General features: G+C 47.1%; 1 protein-coding gene across 10 annotated transcripts in view; it reads right to left on the bottom strand.

Annotated features, from left to right (window-relative positions):
- Positions 1-8,734: 8,734 nt before the first annotated feature.
- The window catches only part of LGI1 (leucine rich glioma inactivated 1), a 29,646-nt gene continuing 18,007 nt past the window's right edge, over positions 8,735-20,373 (bottom strand). For all 10 annotated transcript variants that reach the window (XM_077930444.1, XM_077930448.1, XM_077930446.1 and 7 more), the window contains 6 exons: positions 15,730-15,801; positions 15,560-15,631; positions 12,788-12,859; positions 11,138-11,307; positions 9,860-10,024; positions 8,735-9,758 (listed from right to left, as the gene is read on the bottom strand). In XM_077930444.1, the coding sequence (XP_077786570.1) occupies positions 8,941-9,758; positions 9,860-10,024; positions 11,138-11,307; positions 12,788-12,859; positions 15,560-15,631; positions 15,730-15,801 (1,369 nt within the window). In that variant the 3' untranslated portion in view covers positions 8,735-8,940. The remainder of the gene's footprint in view (positions 9,759-9,859; positions 10,025-11,137; positions 11,308-12,787; positions 12,860-15,559; positions 15,632-15,729; positions 15,802-20,373) is intronic.

Raw genomic sequence — 20,373 nt, 5'->3', positions numbered from 1 at the left:
AGAATCCCTGTGGATCCATGCTTTGTAACCACATTTTTGCACCATTGCAGCCCCAGGCAACAGTGGGTGCGTGCTTTTTTTGGTGCAGGCTGTAGCCATGGACATGCTATGTGATCTGATGGTGAATTTGGGGTGACCCAATGCAAAGATCCTGAGGATCCATGTGGATCCATGCTTTTTAACCACGTTTTTGCACCATTGCAGCCCCAGGCAACAGTGGGTGCGTGATTTTTTTGGTGCAGGCTGTAGCCATGGACATGCTATATGATCTGATGGTGAATTTGGGGTGACCCAATGCAAAGATCCTGAGGATCCATGTTGATCTATGCTTTGTAACCACATTTTAAGTGGGGAGCGAAGGAAAAACAAAGAAGGGACATGAGAGGGGTGTGCAGAGAAGCAGCTGGCTAAGAATGCTGGAAAGTTCCCCCCCAAGCCAGCCATCTCTCTCTCTCTCTCTCTCTCTCTCTCCCTCCCCCCTCTCTCTCCCTCTCCCTCCCCCCCTCTCCCTCTCCCTCCCCCACTCTCTCTCCCTCTCCCCCAGCAGCACCGGAGCACAGAGAGGAATTAGAAAGAACGACACTCTGCTTGCCTGGAGGGGAGGGGCTTTCCCTGCTCTTTGTTCCGTTTCAGCAATCACAGCAACGAAACAGAGGAGGGTGGGCAGTAAGACCCTGAGGCAGAATGCAGGAAAGCTGCCACTTCCTCTTTTCAGGTTTCCCTTCTCCGTGACTCGCGATTTGACTTTTGCTTGATTTTTTGGCTCCAGGGACCACACATTCGCTCTATAACACGCACAGACATTTCCCCTTCCTTTTTAGGAGAAAAAATCTGCGTGTTATAGAGGGAAAAATACGGTAAGTCATGGAAAGTGGGGTGCCACACACTCATTTTCTCCATTTCTATGGAGCTGTGTTGTACCCAAAGATATCCATATTTAGAGTTTGGGAGCTATGCACTTCAAGTGGCTAGAAAAGTCCAACAGTGTCATAACATAGGTCCAGGTTCATTTCCAGCTACTTCACGAGTCAATGGCAGTTGTTCTTCGCAGCCCTCCACAAGCTGCAAGGAAGTTCAGGCAGGGGAAAGCGAGGACTTATGAAGCATAAATCCTCGCAATGCTCCACAGTAGGGTCTGGGGAGTTCACTGCATCCCACAGTACCATGAAATCCTGTGTCTGCCAACTTGAAAGACAGAGTGGGAACGACCTGGAAGTGTGTCCCTGCCTTGGACGATCCTCTGTTACCGGCGTGATTTGTGGTTGGCTCCTCCTTAATCTGGACAATTGGCTTTAATCAAGAAGCGCTCCTGGAATGACATATGCTAATGGGCTGCAATCAATCAGCTGCCAAAAGGACTGGGCTTGGCTCTCTGAATGTATTTGAATGTTTTTCTGAAGCTTGAGAACTCCTACAACAACTGGGAAAGGAAGGGGGAGGACAATGTGCTTTGTGCTTTCTTACGGTTTTCAAATGGTCTTTCCTTTTCTTGACCTCCCCTGCATAATGAAAGAGATGTGTGTAGCCACTGCTTTGTTATTCTGCCTGATACTTTGAAAAAGAGGGGGGAGGCTTTTGATTTATGCTAAGGAATTTAATAAGGTTTTGGTATGCCCTCCCCCCTCGGTCGAGGCTGAACGGACTTTATCTGCAACTATTTCTGGACTGGAGTGTTGTCGGAGGAATGCGGGGGGGGGGGGGATGAACTGCAGTTGAACAGATGTGGTAAAGAGACTGAATTTGAGGAAAGATCTTGCTCTTAACTGTGTGCCGAGAAAGAACTCCAGAGCGGAATTTAATGGCAGAGCCTGGATGTACACCCTGTGAGTTATTAATGGCTACGGCCCATACGCTAGTCTGTAAACAGCGGAAGGAATGGGATGTGACTTTGTACCATCCAGATAAACACTGCAAAGGACTGAACAATGGAAGATAGTAATGAACTCTCCCAGCACACCAGGTCTGGAACAAAAATGTAAATGTATCTAAAAAGATGTAGCAGAGATGCTGTTTGTAACAGGAGGAAAGCAGTCAGCTGGAAGAATGGTTTAACGGCAAGTGAAGGATGACAACCGGACACTAAATAAGAAATGATGCATCTACGGGAAGAAATGATTGACATGTTTGAAACAGGAGCGGGAAACCCGATTTTAAGAAATTGTATTAAAGTAATGTAATGTGATGGCCTGGGATTCCGAGTCTGAGAGCGATCCGGAGGAATCCCAGCCGGCACAGGAGTCCCCGTCTCCAGGGCCGGCTGAACTGGGGCAAGGCCTAGATGCTGAGGAAACTCAAGAGCAGGCACCAGGTGAAACCATTCTGGCCCCAGAGGTGCTGGAAGACTCAGTGGCTACAGGTGAGCCTTCCCCGGGGCCCAGTAACCCTTCGGCCTCTCCTGAACTGCAGAGGCTTAGGGCAGAGAGGCGAAGGGAACTGGTGTCTCCCAGGAGAAGTGCTCGCCTTAAGGCCAAGAGAGGCGGGGCTTCTGGGGGCCGGGACCGCCCCCGGCCTTAGAAGAAGATAAAGGTCAGGCAGCCCGGTCCCAGGTTGCGGAAGCAACGTCGTTGTGGAGTACCTGCTTTACCCAGTCCTTGATCTGCACTCCCAGTGTGCCTGTTCCTCGCCCGGCTTCCTGTTTCTGACTCTCCGGTGTTCCTGTTCCTCGCCTGGATCCCTGCTGCTGCCCTACCGGTGTACCTGTTCCTCGCCTGGACTCCTGCTTCTGGCCTACCAGTGTTCCTGTTCCTCGCCTGGCTTCCTGCTTCTGCCCTACCATCGTTCCTGTTACCCCGCCCGGCTCCCTGTCTCGGACCTCGCGTCTCATCAAGTGATCGTCTACCCTGCTAGAGACTCTGGACTGATCTTGGGCTACGGTAATAGTACCTTATCCCCCCTGGGACCAGCACAGTTTGCTTCCGCCTCACCCGCACTCCCCCTTCGTTGGGGTGCGTTCGGGAAGAGGCCATGGCTGACCAGGCAGCGGCGCTGGTGGCATTGGCCCAGGAGAACCAGGCCTTGACCCACACCGTTCAGCAGCTAAACGATGTGGTTGCGGCGCTTCAGCAGTGGTTGGATGCCTTTCCAGATCCTGGGGCCGACGCCCCAGCTCCAGGCAAGTACCCAGTGGCCTTGCCAGAGAAATTTGATGGGACCCTGGCCAGTTTTCCCATGTTCTTCGCCCAGGCCAAGTTGTATATTCAGGGGCGAGCCCGGAACTTCCCTGACGACCGCACCAAGGTGCACTTTCTGATCAGTTTGTTAAAGGACCAGGCGGCCAAGTGGGCTTTGCCACTGCTCCGGCAAGACTCTCCTTTGCTAACGGACTATGTGGGATTTTGTAACCACTTAGAGACTGTGTTTGGCAACCCTCTGAAGGAGAGCCAAGCCAATCGGGCGATTCGTCAGTTGAGACAGGACAAGTCCACAGCCGCCGCCTACGCCACAGAATTTCGGCTGTTGGCACAAGACTTGTCTTGGAATCACTCTGCACTACGGGACCAGTATCTTGAGGGACTGTCGGATGAGATACTGGACCAGTTGGCCATGATGGATCATCCCACCACGCTGGACGCCCTCATTCAGCGGAGCCTGCAGATAGACGATCGGTTGGAGGACCGTCGCCAGGCCCGGGACCACCAGCACTCCCGGCTCCTGGCGCCAGTCCTTCCCAGCAGGTCCACGCCCACAGCCGAGTTGCCAGTCGAGCCAACGCAGCTCGGGGCTGCGCGACCTCGCCTCTCCCCCTCGGAGAAGACGCGGCGTCGGGAGGGAAACCTGTGTCTTTACTGCGGTGGGAGTGGACATTACGCCCGTTCCTGTCCCAAGAAGATGCCAGTCGCAGGGAAACCGCCAACCTCGGTAGCCGAAGGCCCTAGCAACATGGGGTCCCAATCCATGCAAGAGGGGCCCTCACCAGTGGAATTGCGACATCTCATGGTTCCAGTGCGTCTCTACCCTCCAGGTGGGCCCTGGATTCTTACCCACGCTCTGGTAGATTCGGGGGCAACCCGCTCCTATATGGACGCTGCCTTTGCCGCTCATCATCAGGTGCCACTTCAGAACAAGCCAGAACCGGTACAGGTGGAGGCAATTGACGGACGGTTCCTGTGTTCAGGTGCCGTCACTCGGGAGACCCAGCCCTTGGTCCTGTGTCTCCAGCAGCACCGGGAGGTGCGAACTTTGGACATTGCCTCCATGCCCCGGTTCCCCCTGGTGCTTGGAATGGACTGGTTGGAGGCTCACAATGTTCAGATTGACTGGGTTAATCGGACTGTGCACTTCCCAGACCCATGTCCCCATGCTCTGTCCGAGATGCTAGCGGCTGCACCCACTGAGGAGGCAGTACCCACGCTCCCAGCCGTGTACCGGGACTACCAAGACGTGTTCGAGGAACGGGGGCAGACCAGCTGCCGCCGCATCGGTCTTTTGACTGCGGCATAGACCTCCAGCCCGGAGCGCCCCTGCCGGTGAGTCGCTTATACTCTCTAACAGAGCCAGAGCGCGAAGCTTTGCAGGACTTCCTGCGCAAGAACCTGGAGCGTGGGTTCATTAGGCCTTCTACCTCGCCCACCGCTGCGCCAGTACTCTTCGTTAAGAAGAAATGTGGGGAGCTTCGTCTTTGCCATGATTACCGCGCCCTGAACAAAATTACCATCCTGGACCGGTACCCCTTGCCCCTTATTTCAGAGTTGCTGGAGCGGGTGCAAGGGGCGCAGATGTTCACCAAGCTTGACCTCCGGGGGGCCTACAATTTAATTAGGATCCGAGCCGGGGAAGAGTGGAAGACAGCATTCGGGACCCGGTACGGGCAGTTCGAATACCTGGTTATGCCCTTCGGATTGTGCAACGCGCCCGCTGTGTTCCAACGGTACATTAACCACGTGTTCCAGGACTTGCTAGACAAGTACGTGGTGGTGTACTTGGATGACATTTTGATTTTCTCCCGTGACCCGGCTCGCCACGAGGGCCATGTCCGGACCGTGTTGCAGCGCTTGCGGGAGCATCGCCTGTATGCGAAGCTCAGCAAGTGCGAGTTCCATCAGCAGACAGTGGACTTTCTTGGTCACCGACTCTCTCCAGATGGGGTGCAGATGGATCCTGGGAAGGTGGCAGCGGTTCGGGAATGGGCGGCACCTCGGAACCGCAAGGACCTACAGCGTTTCCTGGGGTTCGCCAACTATTACCGGACCTTCATTGCGGGTTACGCTCGTCGCACAACCCCATTGACCCAGCTACTGCGCCCCAAGACACCGTTTTCCTGGGACAGCGAGGCAGAGGAGGCGTTTCAGGGGTTGAAGGCCTGTTTCCAGAGAGCGCCGATCTTACAACATCCTGATCCCTCTCGACCTTTTGTGGTAGAGACCGACGCCTCCAGTACGGCTCTCGGTGCCGTCTTGTCTCAGCAGTACGGACCTGATGCGCCACTCTTACCCTGTGCCTTTTATTCCCGCCAGCTCCTGCCAGCGGAGCGTAACTATACTGTATGGGAGCGGGAACTACTGGCCATCAAGGTGGCTTTTGAGGTCTGGCGCCACCATCTTGAGGGGGCACGACACCCGGTGGAGGTGAGAACCGACCACCGGAACCTGGAGTACCTCCAGACCACCCGCAAGCTGAACCAAAGGCAGATCCGGTGGGCGTTGTTCTTTTCCCGGTTCCCGTTTCGGATCCGCTACATCCCTAGCTCCCAAAACCAGAAGGCGGATGCCCTGTCCCGGAAACCTGAAGACAATGCAGACACGGTACAGCAGGCAGTACCCACCATGATCCTACCACCGGCTGCATTCCTGGCCACCCAGGAGGCTGAGCCACTGCAGGCTCGGGTGCGGGAACAGCAGCGGGTCGACGCTTGGGCCCAGGAACGACTCCAGGAACTGGCCGAAGGGTCATGCCCTCAGTATCCGGGGTTGGTCTTGCATCAGGGCCTTCTGCTGCACCACGGTCGCCTGTACATCCCGCCAGGGCCACTGCGGGCTGAGGTTCTCCGGATGACCCATGATGCTCCAGCAGCGGGGCACTTTGGGCGGTATCAGACCACCCATCTGGTAAGCCGTGAGTTTTGGTGGCCCCGTCTGAAGGCTGACGTGGCTCGCTACGTCGCTGGTTGTGATGTCTGCCGACGGGCCAAGGGCCCTACCGGGCGACCCCCCGGCCTGCTTCAGCCATTGCCAGTTCCACCACGTCCTTGGCACACGGTTTCACTGGACTTTGTAGTGGACTTACCCCCGTCTCGTGGCTGTACCTGTCTTCTAGTTTTCTCCGACCATTTCACTAAGATGGTGCACTGTGCCCCCTGCCCATCTGTACCCACAGCCAAGGACACCGCTCAGCTGTACCTTCCGCATGTCTTCCGCCTGCATGGCCTACCTGAGCGTGTGGTGTCCGACCGGGGTGTTCAGTTCACATCCCAGTTCTGGCGAGCATTGCACCAGACCCTCGGGACGGAGGTCTGTCTCTCATCAGCCTACCATCCACAGACCGATGGCCAGACGGAACGGGCGAACGCGGTGCTGGAGCAGTGCCTTCGGTGTTACTGCAGCTACCAGCAGGATGACTGGGTCGACCACCTAGCATTGGCGGAGTTCGCCTACAACAACGCAGTGAATGCGTCCACCCAGCAGACCCCGTTCCAGGCCAGTTATGGGTATCATCCACGGCTGTTTCCGGATGTGCTGCCAGCATCCGCGGTTCCTGCGGTGACGGAGTGGCTTCAGGAGCTCCAGTCCCAGCAACAGCTCTTGATGGAACAACTGCGTCAGGCCAAGGAGGCGTACAAGGCCCAGGCCGTCCGCCACCGCCAGGTGGGGCCGGAACTCCACGTTGGTGACCTGGTATGGCTCTCCACTCGCCACCTCCACCCCTCTCGACCTTCGCGGAAGCTGGACGCCCGTTTCACCGGCCCGTTTCCAATCGTGGACCAGGTCTCGCCTGTAGCATTCCGTCTCCAGTTGCCTGCAACTCTGAAGGTTCACCCGGTCTTCCACAGGTCCCTTCTGAGTCCAGTGGCCCCACCCGACGAGTTCCACCCGAACCGTCCCAGACCGCAGCCAGTTATAGTTCGGGGGGAACCTGAGTATGAGGTTGAACGCATTCTGGACTCTCGATTCCGCAAGGGGAAGCTGCAGTACCTCATAGACTGGAAGGGGTATGGGCCAGAGGACCGTTCCTGGGAACCAGCGGCCAACGTCCACGCGCCTGCCTGCATCCGAGAGTTTCATGCGGCGTACCCCAGCAAGCCGGGTCCGGACCCTCAAGTGAGGGGGGGGCCTGGGAGGGGGGATGGTGTGATGGCCTGGGATTCCGAGTCTGAGAGCGATCCGGAGGAATCCCAGCCGGCACAGGAGTCCCCGTCTCCAGGGCCGGCTGAACTGGGGCAAGGCCTAGATGCTGAGGAAACTCAAGAGCAGGCACCAGGTGAAACCATTCTGGCCCCAGAGGTGCTGGAAGACTCAGTGGCTACAGGTGAGCCTTCCCCGGGGCCCAGTAACCCTTCGGCCTCTCCTGAACTGCAGAGGCTTAGGGCAGAGAGGCGAAGGGAACTGGTGTCTCCCAGGAGGAGTGCTCGCCTTAAGGCCAAGAGAGGCGGGGCTTCTGGGGGCCGGGACCGCCCCCGGCCTTAGAAGAAGATAAAGGTCAGGCAGCCCGGTCCCAGGTTGCGGAAGCAACGTCGTTGTGGAGTACCTGCTTTACCCAGTCCTTGATCTGCACTCCCAGTGTGCCTGTTCCTCGCCCGGCTTCCTGTTTCTGACTCTCCGGTGTTCCTGTTCCTCGCCTGGATCCCTGCTGCTGCCCTACCGGTGTACCTGTTCCTCGCCTGGACTCCTGCTTCTGGCCTACCAGTGTTCCTGTTCCTCGCCTGGCTTCCTGCTTCTGGCCTACCAGTGTTCCTGTTCCTCGCCTGGCTTCCTGCTTCTGCCCTACCATCGTTCCTGTTACCCCGCCCGGCTCCCTGTCTCGGACCTCGCGTCTCATCAAGTGATCGTCTACCCTGCTAGAGACTCTGGACTGATCTTGGGCTACGGTAATAGTACCTTATCCCCCCTGGGACCAGCACATGTAATTAGACTTGATTTGCATAATTTTGAAAAATTATAAAAAAAACCAGCTCTTCAAACTTAAAAACAAACAAACCACATAGGTCCAGGTCCAGTGTTACATTTGTGGCATCCTCACAGTGGACCTCAATATCCCTAGGAAACTGCTGAATTGGTGCAAAAGTACATTAAAAAATGACATCATTCTGAAACAAAATACCATTTGGAATATGAAAGAAAATGTAAACGTTTTATTTGGCAGTTTTCAAATAGGTGAAGAATGGAAAATTACATCTTATTGGATCCCCCCCCCCAAGATAGATGGAGTTTCACTACATATTTACAGAGCACTGGATCCAGACTACCTGCATACACACGATATATTTTAAGGACCCCCACCCCCGGGCAAAGAATCCTGTGAGCTGTAGTTTGTTAAGGATGCTGGGAATTGTAGCTCTGTGAAAGATAAACTGCAGTTCCCAGGATTCTTGGGTGAGGGGAATGTGCTTTAAATGTGCTCTAAATGTATGGTGTGTATGCAGCCTTAGTCATGTTTAGACTAGACCCACTGGAATCAGTGGGACTTGAGTTACTCATCACTGTACTATGTACCATTGATATCAACGGGTCTACTTTAAGCATGACTAAATTTGGATCCAAGCCATTGTGACTGCAAAGAATAATTAATGATTTAATTTGTCTTTTCTTAAAAAAAAAGCAATTCCCAACAGCACTAGACGTGACATTTACGGATGAAGATACTTGTAGTATTTGATTCTAGCAATCTGATCCGTTAAAGGCATTCCGCAGACTGGAAGTAAAGAGAATCATCATCATGCATTTAGTTCATTAGGTCCTTGTTATCATTGGAGGAAGCCTCACAACAGATTCCAAAAATCTCTGTGTGTCACGCACTTAGGTCCACTATGATATGTTTATAAATCACTGTATTCCCTTTAAAGCTTGAGGCAAAGAGAAAATCTTGCTTGTCGACAAAAACGTGTGTGAAAGATCTTGGAGCTTGTATATTTAATTCCTGAAACTTCACAAATTTGGCCTTTCCTGCCTCCCAGAAATAGACTTGAGTAAATGAATAATCACTTCCAAGAATAGCATATTGATAATTCTTTATCTGAAGAGGCTGGAATACCATTGACCCTCTTGATGGCATTCTTTGTAAATCCAGAAATTTCGAACCTCCCCATTTCATTACTTTGGAATCGCCAATGAATCTTGTTAGACAAACGTAAATGTCCTCTTTCACAGTGAAGTGCTTTACGGCATAAACATCCTCCATATCTGGAATGTCAACAGGGTCAACAAATTTGTTTGTTCCTTTGTTCCACTGATAGATGACAGGGTGCTGAGAACTACTGGACAGGATCAAGTGAGGTTTGCCAGCTATTTCAAGGTACTCCACATCAGTATCTCTATACCACTCATGCAAAGACTGGTCAGAATAAAATCCGATTCCATTCCATTTGTAAACAGTGGTGATTCCAGCTTTTGAACTGTCTGCAATTGCAAAATACCATTCTTTCGCCATCGTGAATATTTCAATGTCATTAGGCTTTCTGATTTTGAGAATCTCAATATCCTGAATTTTAGTGAATTTATTTGCATTCACGTCTCTTTTGTATATATGGGAGCCGCCGAAGAGTTGGGCAACTATGATGTACAGGTTTTTCTCGACAATGACAGGCTTGCATACAACCACTGACGTCCCTGGATAAAAAAAGTATAAAAGAGATAAAAGATTGCTTCATCATCAAGTGGCATTTAGATCATGTAGCAACACAATGTCTGTGGAGACGAATCATTCATACCCGTAATGTTGTCAAAATTTCTAAAAGTCCCTTCCACGTGGTCCCATTGAAGGAAGATACACTTTCCAGTAAAAGGCTGGGCAATGACAACAAATTCATCATTCTCAAACGAGAATGTGTCCACCGATAGTGACTGATAAGGCAGCTTCCGAAAAACAACAAATTCTGCAAAAAAGGCACACCAAAAGGAGACATGCTCATTTTTTAATATATTATTACTATTACTATTATTATTATTAAAAAAGGTTTCCAGACATAGGTGCCGGCTCTCTGGGGCCCTGGGTGCTCAAGCACCCACAAAATTCTCCATGAAGGGGCTGGGCACCAACAAATTTTCACGCCAGGGCCATGCACACTGCTTGGCACCAACAGCCCCAAGCACCCACAGTCACAGGGCCAAGATGGCACTCCTGTTCCCAGACAGTGGTTACTTTCTAAAGTCCCTTATTTCTGTTAACCTGGGCAAATTACCTAACGCAGGAAGTTTCAACACTGTTACTCAGTTCTTTACTGGAATGAATGGTTGTTGAGTGGAAGCAAAGCTTCATGGGTGTTTGGTTGTTGTTGGTTGGTTGGTTTGTTTTAAAAAAGCTCAAGAACTGAAGAATTACCAGAGTAATCCAAAGTATCACCTGGGAGGAGCTGGGAGGGGGCAGTTAACGCACAGACTGGTGGACAAGGTGTCACGCCGGCAGAAAACCTGCATGCTAGCAGAACCATGTCCACATGCCAGTGGATAGCTCAGCAGGCATGTGATATGTCCACCAACACATGGCCCAAAATGAGGTGTTCTAAAGGCAGGGAATGGGCATGGGGAGGGAAGGAATCATTCTAACTACAGTAGTACCTTGGTTCCCGAACGGTGTAGTTGTTGAGTTTGAGTTGCTCCCAAACACCGCAAACCTGGAAGTAGGTGTTCCGGTGTGCAAACATTTTTCAGAAGCCGAAGGTCTGACATGGCTTCCACAACTTCTGCTTGAGTATAGGAAGCTCCTGCAGCCAATTGGAAGTTGCGCCTTGGTTTTCAAATGGTTTCTGGAGTCGAATGGACTCCCAGAGCGGATTAAGTTTGAGAACTGAGGTACTACTGTACATCCAATTCCCTTTTAGGTGCTAAGCATGCTCCAGAATCTAAAGGTGAGGTTTGAAGAGGGTTAGTAGAGCTGGGACACATGTCCCATGGGGTGTGCCATACATCCCCATTCTATAGCATATGGCGAGAGTGACTTGTAAAATATGCCATCAATGCAGTCAACGGAAGGCAGCTAGAACACTCACCTGTAATAATGCAATCAAATTCATTGGGAGAGAGGCTGTTGATTTTTCGCTTCTTATATTCCGGAGGACTTTCACAATAAATGTCCTCTACTGTTGCATTTGTTCTGCTCACCCACGCAACCAACCATTTCAATTTGCAGTCACATTTGAATGCATTACCTCTAAGGTCCCTGTCGGAAGGAGAAAGGAGTGGCGGGGGTTGTAGGTGCAGTACAAGTGCTTTTGAAACAGTTTTCCATTTCTTACTTATCAATCAATCAACACTTTATTACGGTCGTAGAGCAGCATAAGAAGGGAGCATTTCTTACTTATTTGCAGCTATGGTTGTAAGTGTGTTCAGATATTGCAACCCACTTTTCATCCAGCTAAGTCTCACTGCTCTCAGTATGGGCTCTTGATGCTTTACTTTCCCATTTTATTCCACTCATAACTATTATCTTATTTAATCCGTAAAATTTATATACAGCTTGATTGCAAAAAAATCTTCAAAGTGGAATAAAAGGAATAAAAGAATTAGTTAAAAGAGTTAAAACATTCTCTATTCTTGAAACCTGGGCGGGCTTATCTAAACAAAAATGCTTTTAGCAGGTGCCGAAAATAGTATAGTGAAGGCATCTGCTTGATATCAACAGGCAAGGAGTTCCAAAGTGTAGGTGCCACCACATTATAGATCCTAGTAAACGTAGCTTATACTCTGCAAGCACAGGGATGCTCCTGGCTGCCACTGAAAATGTCCTCCCCTCTCCAAGCCTCATCTCTCCTGCAGGTATGCTCTCCACTAAAACACTGGTGACTGTGCCCTCCTAATAGTGCAGCAATAAAACTGCCAGCACATTTGCAAAGCTAAGCAGGGTCTGGTATGGTTTCAAATTGGATGGGGTACAGTGTAAGCCAACCTCACAATGCCTAGGACAGTAATGTCTCATACTGAATGTAACTGACGTGCAGAAAGGACTTTATTAACTGAAAACAGATGTTACATATGTATCTTTGTTATACATGAAAATCTTTTAATAAAAATAAGCTTTAAAAAAAATGGATGGAGGACTGCATGTTGGGATTCCGGCAATGCAGGGGTTTGGACTAGATGACCCTCAGGGTCCCTTCCAACTCTATATGATTTTATTATTCTCTGACAAGGGAGATTTGATGGCACACAGTCTATCCCATTTTTCAACTTTCCCTGTATATAATCATGGTGTTTTCGACTGTGTCTCAAATGTCAACTTTCGGCTGTGGAATTACACAAACGATGTTAATACCCTTGACAGTGTTCCAATCACTGTCTTCATCTATTGGAAAGGTTTGGTTCAAAACAAAGTAATTTGCTTGCTATGCAGCCAATTGAACAATTAGGCAGCAGCTTCGTCCTTGCTGGTGCTTACTGCGTTTCTATCTTGTTATACATTTTTGAAGCTTTAAAAAATTGGTAGGTTGGAGAGATGTTTGGTAACAGGCAAAATATATCTCCTAATGGAACCAGTTGGTGCCTGAATGTAAATTGACAATGCAACTGGCAGCAATGGTTTTAATGCATCTGTCGTACCACGCCCACCTAATGAGTGGCCAGACCTGTACTTATTCTGTAATAAGTGAGCATTGATCTCTTGTCTTTCAAATCATAGTGTTAAAATGAAGAAGCTTTCTTACACATTTGTTAAAGAATCCAAGCCTTTGAATATGTCTTTCGGGAGGGTTTGGAGATTATTGTTTGCAAGACTCCTGCAAAAGAAAATGTTTTATTCTTAGCACAAGATCATCCTTTCATTCATTTCTAATCTGTTTCATCAAATACTTCTATGGCAAACAATTAAGGAGTGCTATGCAAATGCCAAGAAGTGTTTTTCTTTAAAGGATTATTTGTCAGAGCAACTTATTTAACAGTTCTTTGTTAAAATATCATGTCTGCACTTCCGATTGCTCTCCAAAACAATTGTTGAATGTGAAGATTTCCCATGCCCTGTCAATATTTTGACAAACTCTGTGACTTTTTGCTTTCTTTTAATTGTTCTGAAGACTTTCAAAGATGCAAAGTTATTTTATTTAGCTTATTTAACATATCCCACCCCTCAATTGAGAAACAACAACCCAAAACAAGCCAGGGTGACTTGCACAATATTAAGCAAAAACCATCAACAACAAATGTCAAGAAAGAGTTTTCATCCCATGCATAAATACAAATTTCTGCCCCCTTGCTGCCCTCCAAGTGATATTCAACAAATCAAAGCTGCTACACTTAAAAAAAAAAATCCATTTCTGTTGAAAACAAATTGTCTGAAGCATATTTAGTATTAAATGGCTCTCTGCTGTCAAGAAGCCAATTTATAATTATATTTTTAATAGCTGCTTGAATCATTATACTTCTATGTAAAAGTTCATTTGAATGAAACTAGTGTGTCAGGAACTAAATTAATCAGCTGCTGTAATTTCACAGAACATTATCACAAATTTATTTGCTGTGCTGTACAGGAATATAATGGCCCAGTTCAGACCTAATGCTAAACTATGGATTAGTGTTACATGCACAAACTGCATTGAGCCCCAAACTCATGTGCTTCTCGCTCCTCTCACAGGGCATTGAAGAAGAGATCAGAAATCTCTGCTGCTACTTTTAAATTACCGGTAGCTAGAGTTACTCTTTATGTCTGAAATGAATGAAGATACTTGTTAAACTATGGTTTGTTTAATCTTGGCTTCTTTGAGCACACCATAGTTTTAGTCAACGTAATAAAGAACCTCGTTTCGTGGAAGTGAAAGATTCTGATCTCTTTGTTGTGACCATGCTGGAAAAGAAGGAAAGGAGGGGCCCAAGGATTCCACCCCCCGCTTAGTAGTATGAAGACAGGGATGGAGAATGTGTGGCCTTCCAGATGTTTTTCAGCTGCAATGTGCATTGTCCCAGCTGATTGGCTATGCTGGCTGGGGCTGATGAGAACTGGAGGCCAACAACATCCGGAGGACCACAGGATTACTGATTACATCTATATACATTGTACTTGAACATGATATATCTGATAATATATTTATGGGATGAAGCAGGGATTGAACTGACCACAAGTCCTGTTCCATAATCAAATGTCATCCCACTGGAAATGTGATTCCCCCTTCTCAATACTGTCTTTTTTGGGATCTTTTAAAGATGAATTTTTTTCACTTGAAAGTTTGAAAGAAGATGAGGCATCAGGATATGCCTATTTTTTTAGCTTCTTGGACTGTGCCAATTAGTTCATTGACCAATATGAGCCTAATTTTATGATGTTTACACACACAGTATTATTATTGCTGGCTTTAAATCATACACTACCCTGTGATCATTGAATGTATGTATGTGATGTAGTTATAAATTTAACAACTACAATAAAAATTTCATTTTATGATGGTATACATTGTTTTACTGTCCCATTTTCTGTGGATTGATTTTATGTACATCACTTAGAAATGTGAATAACTAAGCGGTATATAAATGTCTTAAATAAATACCGTATTGTTTTCATATCAAAATTTTCCATTATTTTATATTACTTATGCATGATTCAAATAAATAAAAAAAGACTTTGGGGATGGGGGTGGTAGTTCTAGTGCATTCCCATATTCTGAAAGTAACCTTATTTGGAGAAAGCATTTTTCACATATGATTTACAGTATAGATAAATTTGGTTTTTGCTAATGTTGGTAATTTGACTGTGAAACATTGTTTTGTACTAGCACTTCTCCCTTTAGATTCAATCCCAAAGATATGAACCCCATGCAAACACTGACACCCCATGCTTGTTGACTTGCACAATTTTCATTTTAGGGTGAAGTTTTAACAGTATTTCTGCGGCTAAGTTGCTGGTGGATGGAGAAGAAGAAAATGTGCTATTTTATTGTGTGTTATTCACTTTTCTCCAAATTGCAGACCATGAAGCATGCCAAGAGATTGATAGTTTCATTCATGTATGCAAAAGACCTTATGCATAAACTTTAATGCCTGGATCACACTGGCTGAGATCCAAAGAGTTACTTTAGGATTACCCAAGGATTTGGGCATACCCAGTGGAACTGTTTAATTTCCCCCACTGCATGGCACACCTCCACAATATCACAAATTGCTTTTGAACCTTCTTTAAGTTTAAAATCTTGCCATGGAGGGCAGTTCAGGGGGTGAAACAAAAGTCAAGCTCAAAGCTTCCTTGTATATGCAAAGCAGTGTCTTGATTCCTTGGATCCAAGCTGCAGATACTAACACTACTCACAGAACAGAATGTGAATTATTAAATGATACATTAGGCAATTGCCTGTTTAATTGTATAATCAATTGATTAATGGCAAAACAGGTAATCAACCCCCGAAACCTTTAGCTGGTTAACATCTTCAAAAGAAATATGTCATTGACATAGTTCTGTAAAGATGGCAAGGAATAAAACGAACACTTTTACTTACAGGTGAATTAAAGATTTCAGTCCTCGGAAGGAAGTGTTTGAAAGAGACTTGATGTTGTTGTTCTCTATAAACCTGCAATGGGTCATAAAGGCAGCTTGGTCAAAGGAATCTCTCTATCTCAAGCTCACAACCACTCTCAATAAATCTTTCACATTATTTTTTCAACTCACAAATATTCTAGATGAGGAAGGCCCATGAAGGCATCACCGCTAATGACATCAAATGTATTTGCTGTAAATAACCTGTGTAAAGAAATATAAAGCAAAAAATAACTAAACAGTGACATGCTGTTGGAACAGATGTTTAACAGCCACCTTGCTGGTTCTTGGTTAAAGTTAAAGATGAAGAACCACAGATCCCAGGAGGCATATTCTATCTCCTGCATAAGGACAACCCAAGGGAAATATTGTAATACAAAAGCAGACAACGCCCAGATCCTAAGCTGGAAAACTGGCATAAGTTCATTAGAACCTTTGGGAAATAGGCTAATAGTAATCTATAAATGTGTGGCTATTTGAAATGATGGTGTTTCCCTATGGTTTCTCACTATTGCTCATTGTGCATTTGATATCATTACCTGTGCATTCAAAAATATACTGCGGCCTTGCTTGGATGTTCAAAGTTTTGATTCTGGCATGTGAAGTCTGCATAAGTGGCCCCAATTCCAGAGCTTCATCTGTGCTCTCAGCTGCACATGGGAGCTTTTGAATGGACAGGCTTTCTGATTTACTTGCCATATTCCTCAAAGAACAACATCTCCCCCGGAAAAATTATCACCCTGCTTGTCATATGTCCACTTTGGCAAAAGTCCGCAGACTTATGGCAGCCCTAAGTAAGCTGCTATCCTATGCTTACTTTCCATAAAGGATGCCCTATTCAATGCCCTTTTCAATGAGGCCTACTTCTGAGTACTGCACTGTAAAATGAATGGAGAAACTCTTTCAGATCCACATATGTTTCTGAACCCACAAGGAATCAAGTGTGTAATTTAACTGTTTCTCAATGGTAAATATGGCTACTATGGTAAATATTTTTCATGTTATCTGCAGCAGTGGTCCACGTGGCTGTGTAGGTGAGGCTTAATGAAATATCTCTGTTCATGCAAGCTTCCAGGTGGTTCCCCTCTTGCATGACAGTTCCATGTGGCTGTTCAGGGAGGCCCTCCAACTCTCTTGAAAGGCATTTTAGGGGGCAGGACAGAATGAGAAAAGTTTCTTGTATAAGCTGCCTTCCACTTGGGTAACCGTTAGAACCAACTCAATGTACGGTTCAGTCTTTAAAACTGCAGCTTAAACATTTTTTTTATGCTTAACATACATTTAGCAATGTGATAAAATGCAAACTTTACATGACAGTATAATGTAATTTAGGTCCGTATAGTAAAAGCTATGGTTTTCCCAGTAGTGATGTATGGAAGTGAGAGCTGGACCATAAAGAAGGCTGATCGCCGAAGAATTGATGCTTTTGAATTATGGTGCTGGAGGAGACTCTTGAGAGTCCCATGGACTGCAAGAAGATCAAATGTATCCATTCTTAAGGAAATCAGCCCTGAGTGCTCACTGGAAGGACAGATCGTGAAGCTGAAGCTCCAATACTTTGGCCACCTCATGAGAAGAGAAGACTCCCTGGAAAAGACCCTGATGTTGGGAAAGATGGAAGGCACAAGGAGAAGGGGACGACAGAGGATGAGATGGTTGGATGGTGTTCTTGAAGCTACCAGCATGAGTTTGATCAAACTGCGGGAGGCAGTGGAGGACAGAAGTGCCTGGCGTGCTCTGGTCCATGGGGTCACGAAGAGTCGGACACGACTAAACGACTAAACAACAACAACATAATGTAATTTATGTAATTTAATGCAATGGAGCTTCAACATGCATTAAAAAAATTCTGAACTTAAATTTGATCTATATGACAAGGGTTTGGAATAATTAATTCATTCTACCTTTAAAAATTTCTTGGAGCACAAGTATTTACTATTTGCTCTTATTTGGAGAACACCTTGTCTGATATGATTGACATGGCATCTTCTACTGGACTTGGAGGAAGTGAAACTTGGCCCCATGTGCCAGTTGGGGGACCGACAGCACCTGAAAGCTTATACTACTTAGGACTGCCATATTTCAAGTAGTAGAATTCCTGACACCCCCAAAGTTGTTGAGCTTTTTTCAGGAAACCCCTAAAAACAAAAACAAAAAACCACCCTCCACAGCATCTCCAAGAGGAAGATTATTAGATACTGGAACCCCCCCCCCAATGAAAACAGCCAGGCCCTAATGCACCCCTTTTTCCAACATGCCCCCCCACCTAACCTTCCTCTAAACCACACCCCCACAAACCTGCCCAGGCTCCCAACAGCCCTCGGAAACATGTAGTGAAGCATTGCCACCTTTCTCCCCCCGCAACCTCGAACGTACCACAGCTGGTTTTGTCCCCCTTCCTCACAGTTTGTTGCCCTTGCTATCCAGGCCTATCCAGGTCTTGTTTAAACACTTTCCTGTGGTATCACGCTCCCCCCCCCCGTTACCTGCCTGGCCCCCATCTCTGCCTCTATAGTGCAGCAGCTGGAATGGGATGGTGGCCCAGAGCAGCTGCAGGCCGCCCTGGCAACACAAGGAGGTGGTACCCCTTGTGTCCATGTACCCCTTGGGCAAGGTGGCTGTGCTAGCAGCTCCCAACTGCCCAGCTGCAGACCCTCTCTCACTACCTCCGCCACTGCGACTGAGTCACCCATGGGGACACCCCTGGTACGGAGTCCCTTTTTCAAAAAACTATGGGCAGCTAGGCTGCTGGACCGCCTTCCTCCCTCCCCCTCCCTCTGTCCCTCTCCAGCCAAGGGAAGTGACCTCTTGTCACTTCCACTGATGCTGGGGCGCAGCCTCCCCTGGAATATTTAAAAAGGGGAGGGGACACAGAAAACTGAAAAAAACCCCTCAGGTTGCCATATGTTCTGGAAATTCCGTACGCCATTTTAGACATCTGATTTCTGTACATGTCCAGAATTTTGCGGACATATGGCAAGCCTAATATTACTCCCTACCCTCCTCAGCAAAAATTATTCCAGGAAGAGGAAGGTGTCATGGCCAAAGGGTCGTCTGTTCCCAAGACTAGCAATGAATGAGTGTTTACTTTCAAGTAACTTCCTTCCCAGATAGGGATGAGACAGAAATTTGATTCTGTTTGCATTTAAAGCTGAATCTATCAAAATTCACACTTTCTGAGGCAATATAAGAACTGAAACATATCCATCCTTCAAAATCAACATGCACTTGAATTTTGCAAAAATGCATATATTAGGGCACAGTGCAGATAAAAATGACTATATTAGTGAAAGTAAAATGCAAAAGCATATTAAATTGGAATAAAATGTTTGCAAAAATGTGAACATTAGTTAAAAATATGTTTATTAAGGGAAATTCATGCCAAAATGCTGAAGAATTTTCATGAGGATTTTTTAATTAAAAATGCAAGCTGTTTCAGCACTGTAGAGAACTGAATTTAAGACTAGAAAAATGAGAAACTAAGCAAACCAAAACGGGCAGGTTCTTCTATCCCTACTCTCAGGTAGGATTTTGCCCTAACTGTTAATCATCTATGACTGCAGTAGATTGGAGAAAGGCAAATCAACTACTAGTAGTCAACCGACAGCTACTAGCAACAATTCTTGCTGTCAAACAACCATGAGTATTTTAGAGACATTTATAGAATATTTGGGGGGCATGTTTTGTTTATTTGTTCTTTTACCTATTCGTCACGCTGGCCACGTGACCCGGAAGTGTTTGCGCACAACCCTAGAGTCTGTCAAGACTGGCCCGTACGGGCAGGGGTACCTTTACCTTTATACCTCTAAAACACATTCTTTCCCTCAAAGAATTCTGGGCACTGTAGTTAGTTAAGGGATGCTGGGAATTGTAACTTTGATGAGTAAACTACAGTACCCAGAATTCTTTGAAGGAAAGAATATGCACAGCATATGATTCTGTAGCCCTATTCAGGCACTGCCACACATGCAATCTGAATTGTGCAGCAGAGGCATGCTCCCTGGCCCCATGCCTTCTGCCTCGTTGCTATGGCTAACTTTGTCAGCCACCATGGGTTGGGGTCAGAACTTCTGCAGTAGGGAGCCTTCTCTTCTCAGGTAGGGTCATCACATGATCTAGAACACTGACCTTCCAGGGTTCTCAATCACAAAGTGAGCCCCTACACAAGTCGAAAAGGGACCTCACTGCAGACATTCAGCCCTCTGTGTGTGAGAGGCAAAGAAGCCAGTGACAGGAGGGTCTATGGAGCACAGTCTACAACTGGATTTGCATGTGAGGAACACAGGAATAGGGCTCATGATTCAATAGATTAGATAGTAGGGGACATTCTGTATGGGGATTTGTATATATTCTAGGCTCACAATGGGTCAAAATTATGTAACGTGTATGACTAATTTCTATAATTCATTCTGACTGAGGAGTCCCACAGATATAATTATTATGATGTCTCTACCGATGCTGGAGCAGAAAGAGCAAGATGACTAGACCTCTTGAGGGCAGTAGAACCAGAGGGGCAAGGAAACAAGTAAAAACAGAGGGAAATGTCCATTTTTCCAGCTGGAATGATTTGTATGCCTATATCCTGAGAGTAATACATGCCTGACTCAGTGCTTTTTTTCCATTTGGAAAGCCTTGCTGGGACTGAAAGACCACTATCCATGTGCCCAAACCCTTCTATGGGTGCACTGGCTAGGCCTTCCCTTGTTTCCTGTTTGCTTCCAGATTATTGGTATATTGGGGTGGGATTCAATCACATTCCAGCAAGTTCAGCTTGCA

The sequence above is a fragment of the Podarcis muralis genome, chromosome 6 (assembly GCF_964188315.1).
Source record: "Podarcis muralis chromosome 6, rPodMur119.hap1.1, whole genome shotgun sequence".
Taxonomy (NCBI): Eukaryota; Metazoa; Chordata; class Lepidosauria; order Squamata; family Lacertidae; genus Podarcis; species Podarcis muralis.
The sequence above is the reverse complement of the archived record's forward strand: the minus strand, read 5'-3'. Positions and strand labels throughout refer to the sequence as shown.